Consider the following 16,117-nt stretch of genomic DNA (forward strand, 5'->3'; position numbering starts at 1 on the left):
GAGGGTCTTGTTCTTATATACACATTAGGCATTGTTATATTTAATTAATTAACATTTACAAAGTAATTATGACTTAAGATCCCAGAATATTATAGATATATACTGCTTTCCTGCAAAACCATTTACTTGATTTGCTAGACTCAGGAACATTTTTAAATTTTTTTCTGTTCTTAGGCTTTGTTTAATGCATCACTAAGGTAAGGTTCAATAGACTTGCTGTTGATATCTTAGCTGTTAAATATTACTAAATTTATGCAAATGTAGACACAGGGCAGTATCTAGCATATTAGTTGCAACAGTGCAGGGAATGTTTTCACCCTCTCCTTGTCCTATGTGTCCTCTGTGCACCCCCTAAAACTGTTCTGAGGGTTCCCCCTCTAGAACGGATTTGGGGAGGAGGTTGGAGGTGCAGGGAGCACTCAGACACTGTACTGGGAATGTCACAGGTGGATGAGCACGACCTTTCTATCATTCCGATAAAGCCCCAGTTGGTGACGTGCCTTTGTTGGTAAACTCCTCAGCTCTAGTTGATGCCACGTATCCTGGTGTAAGTGCCTGGTCATTGATGAACACCCCCTCCCCAAAGCATACTTGCTCCAAGGGGTGTTGCTAAGTACTTAAAAGTATGGGCTCATAGACAAACTTTTGCATATCTGAATTAATAGGTACAGATGCAAATTCAGAATTTTAATATTACAGATGATAAGCCCATCGGACACCCCAAATATGTTCAATTATCTTGCACCCCACTTCAGATCTGTCCCCTCTTCAATTAATTTACTCTCGTTTTCCCAACAGATCCTTCTCCAAATCCATTTAATCCCCTTGCAATTGCCCTCATTCATTATTATCTCTAGGTACGATCATTTCAAATTCATTTATTTCCGCAAATTTATATCTTACTAACCCAGATCATATACCCCTCCGACACACACCCAGTTAATCTCTTGAAATGCTCAGTACATTTAGGAAAAGATATGGAGTCTGTGCCCCAAGGTATATACTCCCTACCAGGGCTGTGCAAGGGGGCAGGGACAGCTGGGTACACTTGCCCTGGGCCTTGGAGGGCTAGGATGACTGGGGGGCTCCACCAGGCGCCTGCAGGACGTACGGTGTCATGTCAAGAACAAGACTTCCATGCTGGGCTTCATACAAGCTCTGAATGGTCCTGCTACCAACCCAAGATTAAGAGGTCTCCTCACCTGAGTAACTCCTTCTCTTTTTCCAGTGCATTGAGCATGTTCACTGAAGATGACTGCTGGAGGCAGTACGTTTGGAAGGCAGGCAGCATATTGACAAATTCCAGGAATATTTCACCGATGCACACAGTCATGAGGTCATCATCGCCCTGCCGACACACAACACACAAGGCAATGCATCAGCCAAAGATGTGGAGGTACCAGAGGCCATTAAAAGCCAACGGCCTAATATTCAATTGTGGTGAATGTGCTGGAGTGGAGTTGGTGACATTGGTGTCTCTGCAGTTTACGGAGCTGAGGTGGGTCAGGGCAGCAACAAAGGCAGGGCTGTGTGGACACCAATCTGTTCCTCCTGCTGGTATGTCCACACAGCCCTGCCTTTGTTGCTGCCCTGCCCAGGTAATATGCAGCCCAAACCTACCACCTCGACTGCAACTGCTAATATAATTGCAAGCCAATCTTGGACTACACATTAGCAACACACCTTATGATAGCTGTTTCAACAGTGAGTTTCTATTGGCCACGTTTCCCATGAACTACAGCTTGAATGCATTCTGAATAATTAAGCTCTTTCTGCACTTAAAACAAGCAAAAGTGCTACACGTTTTTTCCTTGAACTGCTAACTTCTGCAATCTATTCTCCAGACAGTGGCCCAAGCCCAGTCACTAGGAATCACAAGGGAGGAAAATGCTATTATATTCAGCTTCTGTTTGTGAGCTTCCCATAGGCATCTCATTGGCCACTGTGAGGACAAGATGGTAGGTGAGATGGGCCTTTGGCCTGATCTAGCGGGGATCTTCTTATGATTTTCTACTGACTCTGGTAGAACATTAAAAGTGTATGCAAACACAATGCAAAAGTGATTAATCTCAGCTTGACAACCATATTGTTATTCCCTTCCATGTCTTTTAATGATTTACTCTACTGATGTATATTTTTAGAATCTGTTACATTTTGATTCCTAATTAAAAAAAGATAAAAGTATTTCACAAAAGACTATTGCAAGACCATTCCCCTTTTTTTGCCGGCATGAGGTGCTGTAGCACAAAGGCTCAGTTATGACAGAGAGTACTACACTATTGCTGAAACAAAAAAAAAAACATTCATAATTAAGGAAACATGCCACCCAACTTAAATGGTTTGCTGAAATCCATTAGCAGACAGCATCCTTGCAAGTTAAACTGGATTTCAGTTGAATTCCATGGATTAAATCTGCACTTTTGAGGTTTTGAAACTGGAGACTGTACCACCCTATTCCCCCCAAAATTTCAACCCCATATATGTCAAAACAGAACGCTCAACATCTGAACCCTTTAAACTTACTGCATTAAAATTTGCACGTACACAGATTCCTACAAACTTGTGCAATACAAATTTTGCATATATGATTTTGAGTTCTAAATTAATTTTAAAAATCATGACGGCAGAGCTGGAAATGGCTCACAGGATCTCTTTTACGCCTTTGGTCTTATCCCCCAGTTCCTCTATTATCCTTGATTTCCCTCCTTGGCTCCCCAGCATCTTAAAAAGTTCAACTACATCTCTGACGCAGTGGATAGCATTATCACATTTCCCCATTTTGGATGATTATATCTTGGCTTAAAAAGACACAGACCTTTCGCCCGCTTGCACCACCAGCATGCAGTCCCTGGAAGGTCTGCTGTGAGCAAACACAACGCTTGAACTGAAAAAGGTTCCTCGACCCTCATCCAGGCTGGCTGGGAGTGACCCCCAAGGGTTTCACACAGGACTCTTTTCCAACCCTACCTGGGAGATGCCAGAGATCAAACCTTGAACCTTTGTATATAAAACATGACCTCCGACACCAGGAAGAATCCCTGTCTTGCCTACTTGTCCATATAATAGTACTGTCTTCTCTGATGGCCCTCTAAGGCAGAGGGTCTTCACTGCACCTGCTACCTGATCCTTCCCCTTCCCTCCCTTTTAAAAATGGCTAAGTCAGAGACTGAACCTGGAACTTTCTGTATGAAAAGCATGTGTTCTCCTGCTGAGCTCTGGCCCTTCCCCAAGGCGATTATCTGGCCTTCAAAATAATACTCTCTCCCGCATTTGACTTGCAAAGTTCAGCAACAGGGCGCAGAGCCGTGTGCCGTACACAGGGTGCTAGTCTGTAATAATGAACCATCAAGAACTGCTGTTCCAGCAAATTATAAGTAACCTTGAGTACGTTCAAGAAAGAGAGCCAGTTTGGAGCGTGGCTCAAATAACACTTAAAGGATTTAACTAGCCTTGCGTCTGTTCTTGGCCACCGGCAATTGTTGGCAGGCAAAGCCGCTTTTAATTGCTCTCCTGTGGGCAAGATGGGCTTCTTTGAATGCTGCTGTAAAAATTAATTTCATGGTAAAAGGGTGTTTTGTTTCTTTCAGAGCCCTTAATAAAGCACAGGGTATAATATAAATACACAGCGGCGTGTAAATGCCATTCGCTTTGCTGAGGTGCTAGCGCAACCGTCTGCCTGCCGGCATTGTCTTCCTTCAGCCAATGGAAATGCGGTAATATTTGGAACTGATGACAGGCCTCGCTGCGCAGCAAACTGAAAGTGCTAAAGGGGCAACTCCACATGTCATAAAGCTAGCCCCAGACTGGTCTGTACAGGAGCACATGGGGCAAAGGGACTCAAGGGGTAAGGCAGCCTTCCCCAGCCTGTTGCCTGCCAGATGTTTTGGACTACAACTCCCATCACCCCTTACCATTGGACATGCTGGCGGGGGCTGATGGGAGTTGTAGTCCAACAACACCTAGAGGGCACCAGGCTGGGGAAGGTTGGCATAGGGATTCATGCATTGCAGGGGGCTTTCTTAGGTGATTCTATGATTCTACAAGGCACAAAGGATTTTTGAGATGCTTATTCACCAAGTGGTCCTGAATTCACGTATATTGTTGGCAATCACAAAGAAACACAGGCGACTTATGGTAGACTGGGGGCATCCAATTGGAGCTAGAGGCAGATGTTTACTCACACAATTGAAATGACAAAAAATAAATAAAAAGATGGTACCCTTTGGAACAAGAGCACAGGGAAGCTGCCTTATACCAAGCCAGATCAACTAGCTCAATACTGTCTTCTTTGACTGGTAGCATCTCTCCCAGCCCTACCTGGAGATGGTGGGGACTGAACCTGGCACCTCCTACACGCAATGCAGATGCTCTTACACTCAGCAATGGCCCCTTCCCCCTTTCAGCAGCTAAAATGAGTCAGACAGAGGCATACCCATTCTCAATTCCCTTACCTGCTCATTAGGCATTGTGCCTTTCTAATGAGTGGCACAACCTTTGAGTGCCATAGTAACAAAGCTGCAGTGGCAAAAGTAGCTCATTATAACTGCACAGGGAAACGGAGAAGAAATCTGAGACCACACACTACCTGCTCAAAGGCCTGCTCAATCTCTTCCTGAAGGTACTCCAGGAAGTTTTCGTTGAGGTCAATGAGCTCCTGTATGTTGCCGAAAACCACCAGCAGCTGGTCCTGTGTTAGCAGGCCAGCAGCTTGCATGGGGAGGTAGAACTCTTCCTTGATGATGCGCAGGTCCTCCCCGTAGCTGGTTTCAGTGTTGACAAACTCCAGCACCGACTCCTTCCGCTCCGTCCGGCACTTCAGGCACTTCTCGCAGAGGACGGCCCGCCTCTTGTTCTGGTTCTGGACATCCGTCTCCAGCGGGAAGTGTCTCCCCCCACAGTCGGTGCAAGGCTGGTGGGCCTCCCACGCCTGCAGAGATGCCAGCGTCTCCGACGCCTTGCTCCTCCACTTCCTACTCAGCACCTGGCTGATGCCGCTGTCCGCCCGCTCCATATCAGCCGACCTCATCATTGGCACCCCTCCACTGCTGGCATCGGCACTGTCCCTCTCGTCACTCCCGCCCACAATGCCGCTGTCGGCGCTGAGACTGCTGACGTTGCTCCAGCGGTGTTTGGAACGAAAGGAGCCGCCCAGAATGCCGTGGTTCTCATCAACGTTGCTGCTGTAGTTGAGGTTGGCTTTCGTCAGCACTGGGCCTGAGCGGGGAGGAAAATAAAATAAATCTATTTGTAGAACCTTCCCATTGTTTTGTTCCTCAGCCCTGTTCACCCAACAGTAAAAAACTTGTCCTGTTTTGTTTTGTTTTTCTCCTTGTGACCAGGAAGGATTCTGCAAAGTACCTGAATACAGAGACAGGGAGAATCTAGTTCTTAATGATATGTTGCTACATTCTGGCATTTTCATACATACATAAAGATTTTCTTTTTCTTCATGCTAAGAAAAGCTTGACCTGATCGCTAAGCATGCTCTTAAAGGTACAGTAGCAGGTCATTTTTTTAAAAAAAATAGACAGAAACCCTCCTTGTATTGTACTGGTTAAATTGTCCATCTAGCCGAATGTTACCTCAAAGCCTTGGTCAAGGTTTCCTTAGCCTTGCCTGCTGAGATCCTTTAAATAGACCTAGACAACTTTTGACCCACCAATATATCCCACTGGCTACATTGCTTGCTGGGTGCTTCTATATATTTGCAGCCCTCCAAAAGTAGAGGTTTATCAAACTCCTGGTGGGCCACAATGCACAACTGTGTTTAGTCTCGTGGGCCACAAGCTAGCAGGTCTACTTGACAGTATGCAAAGAACATATTCCGCTTCTGAGTTACATTTCTCTCTTTAATTCAACAGCTAGGGAAGGACGCTCTCATTTGGAATTTGGCTGAGGTGTGTTGGAAGAAACAAGCCTGTCCTAATGAACTATGCAAACAACAAGCGGAAGCCACATATTGATGGCTCCATCTGCTCAGTATACTTGCAGAACAATTGTTCCAGGTTCTACTCACCTTTTGCTATATCATGCATGAAGTCAAAGAAAGCACTAGATTGAAGCTTAGCTCATGACACTGCCTTACCTTTGCATACCCCCTTTCCTGCATTTGCCAGGAGCCAGTTTGGTCCTGTATGGGCCCAATCCAGGCTATTGGCTGTTGCTATGAATTGTACAGACAGAGAGTACACTGGAGGAGGAGCTGCTACTGTATTCCCTCTCCTCTGGAGGGACCCTGGAATAAGAGGCTACAGCCGGCTGCAAACATAATCCACGGCTGTTGAGTGCGAGATGTTTGGAGGCTATCTTTCTGAATGATGACTGCTAACCTAATGTCAAAACACACCCAGAACTATGAGTGACATGGACAGACCCTGCAAATCACACACAAAGCAAAAGGCAAGGGGAGCATACTGGAGTCTCTCTCTTGCCGGCGCTTCTGGGCATGCTGCCGTGCTGCTGCAGCAATCTTCAGCTCCAGTTGTTTCCTCTTCACAGCATCTGTTGGCATCGGATCACTGAAATGAGGCCGCAGCCGACACTCCCGTTGAGCTTTGGTGCAGTCTGAAGTTTCGTAGGAGATGTCAGAACTTGATCGGCGGCAGTTGGGGCTGGAGCTCTGGAAGGAAAGCAAGGGGTGGTTGTGGGGAGAAGTTTCTACTAAACAATATATGAGATACTTAAATAAGGTAAAGGGACCCCTGACCATTAGGTCCAGTCGTGACCGACTCTGGGGTTGTGGTGCTCATCTTGCTTTATTGGCCGAGGGAGCTGGCGTACAGCTTCCGGGTCATGTGGCCAGCAGGACTAAGCCGCTTCTGGCGAACCAGAGCAGTGCACGGAAACACTGTTTACCTTCCCACCGGAGCGGTACCTATTTATCTACTTGCACTTTGATGTGCTTTCGAACTACTAGGTTGGCAGGGGCAGGGACCAAGCAACAAGAGCTCACCCCATCGTGGGGATTCGAACTGCCAACCTTCTGAACAGCAAGTCCTAGGCTCTGTGGTTTAACCCCCAGTGCCACCCGCATCCCTTGAAGATACTTAAATATACATGGCCAAATCCGACACCCAGCACCCACTACCTCTAAAACCATTGTTTCTCCTCATATCTTTCTAGGGGGGGGCGCAACACCCTCACTCAAGAAAGGAAGCAAAATATGAGTTGTTAGTGTTACATTAAACACATGTTCATGAAATCTGTGTGCAGCTGTTTAAATATGCACATAGTTTAATATTGGGGTGTGTGTCAGCAAGCAACATGTCTATTTTATCGGGCTGTATGGGAGAGTTGGCAGGATGGGCAACCATATGTGGACAGTGTATCGCAGCAGCAGCTTTACTCCAATTAAGATGGCAACAGCTCTCTTTCCCCAGCCACCACTGTTTGCAATCCAAACCCAATGATTTGGATTTGTAAGTGCTTGACTGAGGATGAAACGGGCATTCCTCCCCATGCCTTTCCTTACACACTTTCTGAAGGCTGGAACTTTATGTCTATACTACATAGTTAAACCACTTTCCAGCTGCTTTCATTGTTGTGGGTCATGACCAAGGGATCAAGAAACACTTTTCCGTGAAGGATCTACACAGATTACTCTGAGCACCCTCACGCAGCTGTTGTTCACCCAAAGCTCCAGTTGGGTGAAGCTAGGATAATAAAACAACTCTCAGACCAATTTTAAAATATTGTGGGCCCAATCCAGCTAACATTATGTGAACAGGTCCTATTGAAAGCAATGGAGAAAGTTAATCACCAGTTCCATTGCTTTCAACGGTACTTTGGGCCACTCCAGATATCCTTCTTATTGTGCACATGTGATGATTCATATTCATGCTGGTATCGGGGCGGTTATCCACAATTCCGCTTTCAGTCGTTTGCACCTGTCATCATTCTGATGTGAACATACTTTTCAATTGGTGCATGTCCTGTAGTTTCCTGCTGAAACCCTATAACTTTTCATATGGCAAATGTCTCAGGTTTTTTGTTTTGTCCTGCATTTGTTTTGCTACAGAGCAAGATTATCCCTCCAGACAGGAATCATGCAGTAACACTGGGGAAACATTTGCAGAACAACTGATAAAGCAGAATAATCATAGCTGTCAACTCTTCCCTTTTCTTGCCAGGAATACTATTCGGAATAAAGGAATTTCCCTTAAAAAAGGGGAACGTTGAGAGCTATGAGAATAATGTGTGGACAGTCCAGCGTCGATCCAACATGATTGCACTATTACTGCATGAATGACACGTTATGGAATACACCTCCAAAATGCACCAGTCTGGAGGGGCCCTTAGTCACATGTAACTTTAGTTGGATTTGCACGGTAGTGTTGATGTGCCTTAGGTATCTTCATTCATTAGCTTGTTCCTCGCAGCCACCCAGAAGCAGGAAGGGTGAGATGGGGTGCAGGAAAACAGGAAAGAGAGAGCGGGGAGAGAGGAAGAAGAAGGGAGGGAGGAAAAGGCATGGAGAGGAGAGCCAGAAGAGTATTAGTGACAGGGGTGCAGAATAGCTGAGAGCTGTCATAGCAAGTAAAGTTACAGCTCCCTGACCCAACACTTCTGAAACCCCTTTCTGCCCCAGGCCACGCAACTCACGGTGGGTTGATGCGAGTCCTCCACAAAAGTGAGGTCATCCTTCTTAAGTTCACAGAATCCTTTGGAGGGGGGCTCAGGGGTAGCTTCGCCACTGCAGCTGTGAAAAAAGGGACACCACCCCAATTAATGTCCTGCACAAACAGCAGTCCAGAGCCAACTCCAAGGGTTGGGAGGAAAATGCATCTTTAAAGCTACAGTGTATTATTCTACAGGTCTTCTACCTTGTGAAGTCAAAAGCACCTCATATCGTCTTTCTCTTACATATACCATTCCATAAATGTACTTTTAATGATGCAGTGGATAATAGGGTTGTATGTGTGGTTTTTTTAATGAAACATGTTTGTAAATTTAAAGGGTTGCCCCCCCTTAATATTTCTGTATAAAAGCAGCATCTAAAGTGCATGAAATCTTTAAGCTTCTCGTCCCTCTTAGTTGTTTTATTTGCACTAAGATAGGAGACAACTTTCTGTTCTGTCATCAGAAAGAAAGTGCTCCCCTAAATTATCAGATACCATGAATAATTTCTCATTCATAAATGATGAGGAAACTGTATATCCAAGCCCCGAGGGACAGAAGAGAGAGGACAAAACCTAGTCACACCCACATATACAGGATTAGCGGTGGCAGAAACAGAGATAATATTTAGCATTTACGTAGCTCACTTGAAGTGTTCACTACACTCGGCACACAATTATGAATGGGTGAAGGGGTTTAAGATTTCCAGGTGTCAATCACACACAAAAATGCATGCTTTGCTTATTTGATATATTGCATTTGGGGATCTTGTGAATCATCAGGAGACTGCAGTATCCTTCCTTCTGCCTGTGTTAAAGAACTGTATACCATTCTAGATAGTTGCCCTCTAGGCAACCCTTCATACAAAAACACAAAATACATCTTTTAAAATAAATATTCCCTGTGTGGCCCATCACACATTTTCTCACAAATATACAGTGAATCTTTGGTTACTATGCTGCTTCATATAGCATTTTTAAAATAAAAAAATTACATCATTTAACAAGACAACAACAGAGTAACTATACCAACTCTGGATAGTGACATTGGATAATATCTGTATACATATTATTCATGTGGCTTGGCTCACTTTCATGAATCACTTGGTATTATCTGATATGAAGACAGCTCAGGGGTGTGTGACTTATTCACTCCTGCTTTCAGCTTGTGGCACAGTGTTCTGAATTGATCTGTAAGTAGCATGGATAATCCTGCCTTGTGGGGAAGAAAAGGGAGGTTGGAGTCCATGCCAGTTCAGTGTTCTCCAACTCTATGGCTCTGCCTAACTGGGATGACAGCGCTTTCTGCCCCACAATATTATACACACTGTGGACAAATTCCCAGCTTAGAATGCAGCTAGCTTGTTCTATTTCTCAACTGAAGCTAGTTTGGAAGGAAAGGCATCAAAATGCAGTAAAAGTATCTCCCTGCTTATGCATGTTCGATTCTCGCGTGGCCATGTATATGCTCAGTGCAGGGAAACAATAGATAGATTTAAACTTCAAAAAGGCAAGAAAAAGGCAAAAGCAATCCTAAAAGAGCACAAGAACTACAAAAATGGTGTGAAAAGAGCAGAAAAAAATGGCTAGCAATCCCAGGAGCCTTTGCAACTGCAATCTCATGAGCCTTTGAACCAACCTTTGAGTTAAGTTTGAGAAAGGAGGTTTGGAGGGAGCGATTGTGGTGGAGTTTGGCATGTTTTGGGAGGCGCTTGGCGGGGAAGCTGTTTACAGGATTTAGATGTGCCTAATATTCTGTGTGCCCTGCTTCCCAAACCAGCTGTGGAAGTACACTGGATGCAGAATAAACAGAACTGTGAACACCACCTCAGTTTTCCAGAGAAAGAGAGAGTACGGTAGGTATTTCAGGCGATATGCAAAATGGCAAATTATATTAAAACTACTGGGAATTTTCCTTTGTAGGAAGTTATTTCTCTTTATATTCAAGAAATCATATACACACAGTTCCATATTTATTGGATACTGGAGTGCTCTTATCTGTATATAAGTTCTCATGATATATATCTTCTCAACTGCCTCTTGGCCGACTGTTTTTGCATCTATTCTATCTCTTTCTCCCAGGTGAGAGTAGTTCTTCCATATGGTATTAGAGCAAGGAATTAATGTAATGGAAGATTTCTGGATGGGGGGAAAATGTACATAATGGTACTGCAACTATTTGTGGCTGAGGTGGTTCAATTAGAGATGTGCCTAATTCGAATGAAGTTAGGATGATCAGTATATGAGGTGGGTGTTGTTTTTGTTTCTGCTAGACATGGTAACTGGCTTCAGTTTTTGGAGAAGGGTAGTCCATTTGCCTGCTTCACTGAAAAAAAATTGTTCCCAAGGCTCCACCCTATTTAGTACCTCACTGCTGCAGATCCCAAATGGTCCAACTTCATCTTTGATTTTATTATGGAACCATCTTTATCCACCTCTTAAATAACTGAGCAATACTTCAATCTTGAGGCACCCTGTCATCTAGCATGCCTTCATCTACTCTACAAGCTGGGCCTTTCTGTTATGGCTGAATTTTTCCTCTTCTCACTTCCCTTGACATTGGCTGCTGTTTTGACCTTGAAAGAAAACAATATTTTGCCCAGCAACTTCATGCACTTTAATATGCTCAAATCCAAATATTTTTATTTTTTATTTTTTTAACCTTGGGACTTTTATTTCCTTAACTGCTTTCTCTGTCATCGTAAAATTTTTGCCTGTCTTTATTTAATTCCTTATATACTGGATGATCTGATTTCCTGCCCATTCACTGACTTGACTCTTAATAATGCCCTAGGTTTTCATCTTTCTCTGTCTTCAGAAGTCAAATTCCTCAGAAAGCCTGGTAAACACAATTCACAATCAAAAGGTAAAACAGGTAATAAATCAGGATCTCCTTTCAATCATGCTTTCAACCATTTCTTTTTTGCTCAAGTAAAAAAAAAATGCTCTACAATTCATGACAGGCTTTAGATTATTCCATGAAGATAAAACACTACAAATTAGAGGCTCAGAATTAAAACATTAAGCTGCTTATAAATGTGCTGAGTAAATTACATTTGGAAGAAAGTTCAGAAATAAAGGGCAGATGTGTTGCATGTACTTCAAACACACGCACAAAATTCCAGCAGAATCTTAAGAAGCCAATGACAAGAATAACCCAGGAAGTCTTCCACTTCACATGAATGAATGCTAACTTAATCTGAAATGATAAAATTGTCATGGATGAAAAGGGTATCAATGGCCAGTAGTTATGAAGGCTATATTACCTCCAGTATGCCTCTCACTACCAGTTGCTGGACAGCATAAGTGCTATTGCAAAAATGTCTTGCTTGTGGGCTTCTTGTAGGCATCTGGGTGGCCACTGTGGTAACAGGATGCTGGACCAAATGGACCTTTGGTCTGATCCAGCAGTGCTCTTCTTATGATTTTATGTGCTGAAAGGATGCTGCTCCATGTAAACAATTGACTGTATGCAGCAGCTCACCTTACGGACTGGCCTCACACCAGATCTCCCCATGTTATTCATATTACTGAGGTTTTCTTACAACAAGCACTGGGTCAAATCATGCGGCATGGGGGAAATCCACACGGCAAGACAAGGCACATGAATACCTGGCCCCATGGAGCAACTGCCACAAGGACCCAATTTCAAGCAGCCTCAGCGCCACATGTTGCTGAAGTGAACCTAAGGCTTGCAACCCTGTCATTTCACTGCCAAATCCTGAGAATATGTTGCCTTTCAAATCTAGTGACACCCCTGCCGCTGAGCCAGAAACTCCCATCGTCAAAACAAGATCCTCCATGAGATTGCTAAAGCTCTGGAAGAAAATGACAGCTGGGTTTTGAGCAAATAATGGCTCTCAGTTTTACAATTTCAAAGGGAAACTGTTTGGTCTCATAAGCTTTCGACTCAAAGTCATGAGAAGCTTGGCAACTGCTTGAAATGACCATTGTGCTTTTCATAGCAATGAATTAATTCCAGAAAGCTCTGAATGTAAGCAAACTGAGCTTGATAAAGTCCATCTATTACTATGACCCTGCCTGGCAAAAGGGACGTTGTGAACAAAAGAAAATAACACTGTGCGATGGATCTCAGTCCCATACTTGCAGAACCCATGGCTTACAAGAGCAGAGGCTGGCTCACCTGAGCAGGAGGAGGCGTTTTTCTGCACTTGGGACAATGGAATCTCTACGTAAATCAGACAAGAGTGCCTCAATTTTTTTAGACCAAAGGGCTGCATTTTCTCAGTCTCCCAAGCTCCTGTGTGGTTTTTAATGTTTGAATACCCCTTTCATTGACTTTTGCTGCTCTGATGGGTTTCACCAGGCTGTATATTATGTATTTTCTGTTGCGTTTATAGTTTTCTTGTTCTCATTCTTGTTTGTTACTTAAATTTTCAAATTTTGTATTGCCTCATGTTTGCACATCGATAAACCAGATTTTCTGGTTTATTGTGAACTGCTTCTTTCCCCTCCTAGCACCAGAAAGATAAACTAAGAAGCCTTGGCTTCCTAGTATACCTGAATCAGGGTTCATGGTTTGTGGCTTCTTAGTTTATCTGAATCAGGGTTCATGGTTTGTTGATCCGTAACAAACAAACAAACAAACAAACCATGATTACAAGCAAACTTTAAGCCATTTAAGCCATAGTTGTTGCCCTATGACATGTGGACTTGTTAGGGAGCAACAAGTCATGATTCCTAGCTTGGATGTAATGGGAAGCCAAGACTTCCTGGTTTGTTCATCCTGCCTGGGGGGAATGAGGTGGGAGTGATTGAGCATGCTGCTCATTTACAATAAACCACAATCTGCCAGAAAATCTGACTTATTATGACATGTGAATGTAGATGTGATAGAGCAGAGCATAAATCTTTATATATAAACCAATAAGGGTTCCATTCAGTCACCCCGTATGACCCTAGAATAGTGAATCCTAAGCTTATGGTTCCAACAAGGGAATTCAGTCTCTGCCCTGAACTCATCATGGAAACTATCCCTCATAGGATTTATGTTGTAGGTTGCCCCAAATACACACTGCAGGAAATCTACCAATATATTAGGTCTCCATAACCATTGATAGCTTAGAAAAGGCAGCATTTTTTGAATTATTTGCCCAAGTCACCTGAAAGTCAGTTTTCAAGTGGTCACAGACTTTAATATTATGTTTTGTGTCACCTCCATTCACATGATTGACATTTCCTCCAACCTTCTGCCCAGAGTCAATAATTAACCCTCCCTGTGAAGATCTAGATGTGTGTCAATGAACAAGGAGGACCAGTCATTTCAGTGCCTCAAGGAACAGAGCAAACACCCCCCACGGGGCAGAGGGAGTCCCCACCTCTCCACAATCCCCAGACTACCCTTCTAGATTGTTAGGCAAACTCCTTCCTGACATCAGATATAGCAGTTAGTTAAAAACCCCAGCTTCATCAGTTCTCCCAAAGTGGCATATGGGAAAATGTCTGCACAAATTAACACAGCCCCAACACTGTCTCTTTCCCTACAGCTGCCTGATATCTCAAAGAAAGGAACTCCCCACAGGTCAAAAGGGGGAAAGCTATTAATGGCGTAAGTGTCTGTGCAAATTATTACACCTCTGCAGCATACTGATTCAGCAAGGAAATTCTATAAATTACTTAATGCAGCTAAATTTGAAAGTGCATTTATAAGTACCCGAAAACTGAAATTGCTCTCAAGAACTCTAACAGAGTTGGTTACCTCTTCTTAATGAGGTCCAGTGCAGAGCCTATAAATTCATCCTTCATTTTCTGCAGTTTAGCTCCATAGCTGGATATATCTGTTGCTTCTAATAGCAATGGGCAGCAAGAAGACTGGTTTTCAGGCACCACTGGCTGTCCAGCATGGTGGAGGACTTCGCTTAGTTGTCTTGCATTCAATCCCTGAGTCTCCCCTTCAGCAAAAGTTTTCCCTCCCTCCTCCCTAAGGACTGCAGCAGACTGTAGAGGTGGTCTTGGAATTGGACTTGAACAAATGGGGACTGGGATTCTATCTGAAGTTGGCACTTCATAGCGCTTGTCCCTAGCCATAGGCATGTTCATCAGGCAGAAGCTCCTGTCCCATGTAGATGAATTATCTTGATAGCCAACAAGGCCAGAAGTGCTCTGGGTATTTTCATGAAACACATCATCATAATAATCTATCGTTGCAACCGTTTCTTTGGCAAGAATTTGCTGGGCACCTGAACAAGGGTTCTGATTTCTTTTTTCTTCCAACTTTTGGGTTCCTTCCTTCACATCTTTTGTCACGTCACCGCTGCCACCAAGAAAACATGTCTCCTTGATTCTCATCCGCTTGAACTCTTCAAAAGTTGGAATGTAGAGTCTCTCTTTGAAGTCCCCTTTTTTGCTCAGCTCCAAAATCCTTTTGGTGTCTCCTTCCCCCTCATATCCCTTTAAGGATCCAGTCGTTTGGGACTTGACCATGTCCTGGCCATCACTGGCACAATGGAGAGTCAAGTTGGGCGAGCTGTTCTGTCTCCTGATCTGCAACCTTCTCCGAGCTTCTTGCTTGATGTCTTCTGGGTTTGTTAGTCGGCGAGAAAAGCAAGGCCGATGACTCCCCAGAGCTGTCCATGGCCCGTGAGTGAGGGTGGCATGCTGCACAAATATGGTGCAACAGTTCACCGAACAACCGTTCTTATATTGCTGGCATGCCCGGCATTCAGAGCATTCCCTTGGAACCAGGTCATTCAAGGAAACCTGAGGTCTGAGAGGCTTGCAGATCTCTGCAGCTTTACTACTGTGAATTCGAAGTTTTTCCTTTAGGGTTTTTTTGGCATCCCCGTCGACGGAGGAGAAAAGCCACGGAGGCACTTTGGCACAAGGAGGAAGGGTGACGTCTCGCGCTGCAGGTGGAATTCTGTCCAATGCGAGAGGGAAGTGTCGGCAACATTCAGGTGAGCTGGGGGATGGAGTACCTTCTGCAGAACACTTTGACCAATGAGCTGTGCCTTTGTAACGGACAACAAATTCTTTGTCTACATTTCCGTAGCGGGGATGGCAATGCGGATCAGCACCCGTGGCCCAATGTAGATTCTCCACACTTCGATACAGATGTGCCCCTGCAGTGCTGTCTGCTTTGCTCACAGGATTAAAGTCCCCAGTAAAAATGCGAGCGTCCAAGTTCTTCAGAGGATGCATGCTGCTAACTGAGAAATCCTTTAAGCCATGTTGTGCGTACAGCTGATTATTCTGGCAGCTCAAAATTACCCGACAGTGTTCCTGCCTCTCATCAACGCTGATGTATGTCATAGCAAATTGACGCGGACAATCTAACAGGCTGATGCTTTTTGAAGGAAGAGGGCAAGAGGAGGAAGGAGTTGTCGGACTGCTCAGATGCTGTTCAGGAGTCCTAGCCACAGACAGCAGGGCTGTGCTATCTGGGTGCTCACATCAACGAGCAGGCATATCTCCACTGTGAGAGCACGTGTGGATGGAGAACACCTGATGATGCAAAGAAGAAAAGGGAGCTTACAGAAGAG

The 16,117-nt window shown here is 44.3% G+C and overlaps 1 protein-coding gene across 2 annotated transcripts in view; it reads right to left on the bottom strand.

Annotated features, from left to right (window-relative positions):
• LOC128421182 (uncharacterized) overlaps window positions 1-16,117 on the bottom strand; it is a 74,736-nt gene that overhangs the window by 1,172 nt on the left and 57,447 nt on the right. For both annotated transcript variants that reach the window (XM_053403585.1, XM_053403578.1), the window contains exons 3-7: window positions 14,335-16,079; window positions 8,602-8,698; window positions 6,415-6,619; window positions 4,586-5,214; window positions 1,203-1,348 (exon numbers count right to left, since the gene is read on the bottom strand). In XM_053403585.1, coding sequence (XP_053259560.1) covers window positions 1,203-1,348; window positions 4,586-5,214; window positions 6,415-6,619; window positions 8,602-8,698; window positions 14,335-15,887 — 2,630 coding nt within the window. In that variant the 5' untranslated portion in view covers window positions 15,888-16,079. The remainder of the gene's footprint in view (window positions 1-1,202; window positions 1,349-4,585; window positions 5,215-6,414; window positions 6,620-8,601; window positions 8,699-14,334; window positions 16,080-16,117) is intronic.

The sequence above is a fragment of the Podarcis raffonei genome, chromosome 1 (genome assembly GCF_027172205.1).
Source record: "Podarcis raffonei isolate rPodRaf1 chromosome 1, rPodRaf1.pri, whole genome shotgun sequence".
NCBI lineage: Eukaryota > Metazoa > Chordata > Lepidosauria > Squamata > Lacertidae > Podarcis > Podarcis raffonei.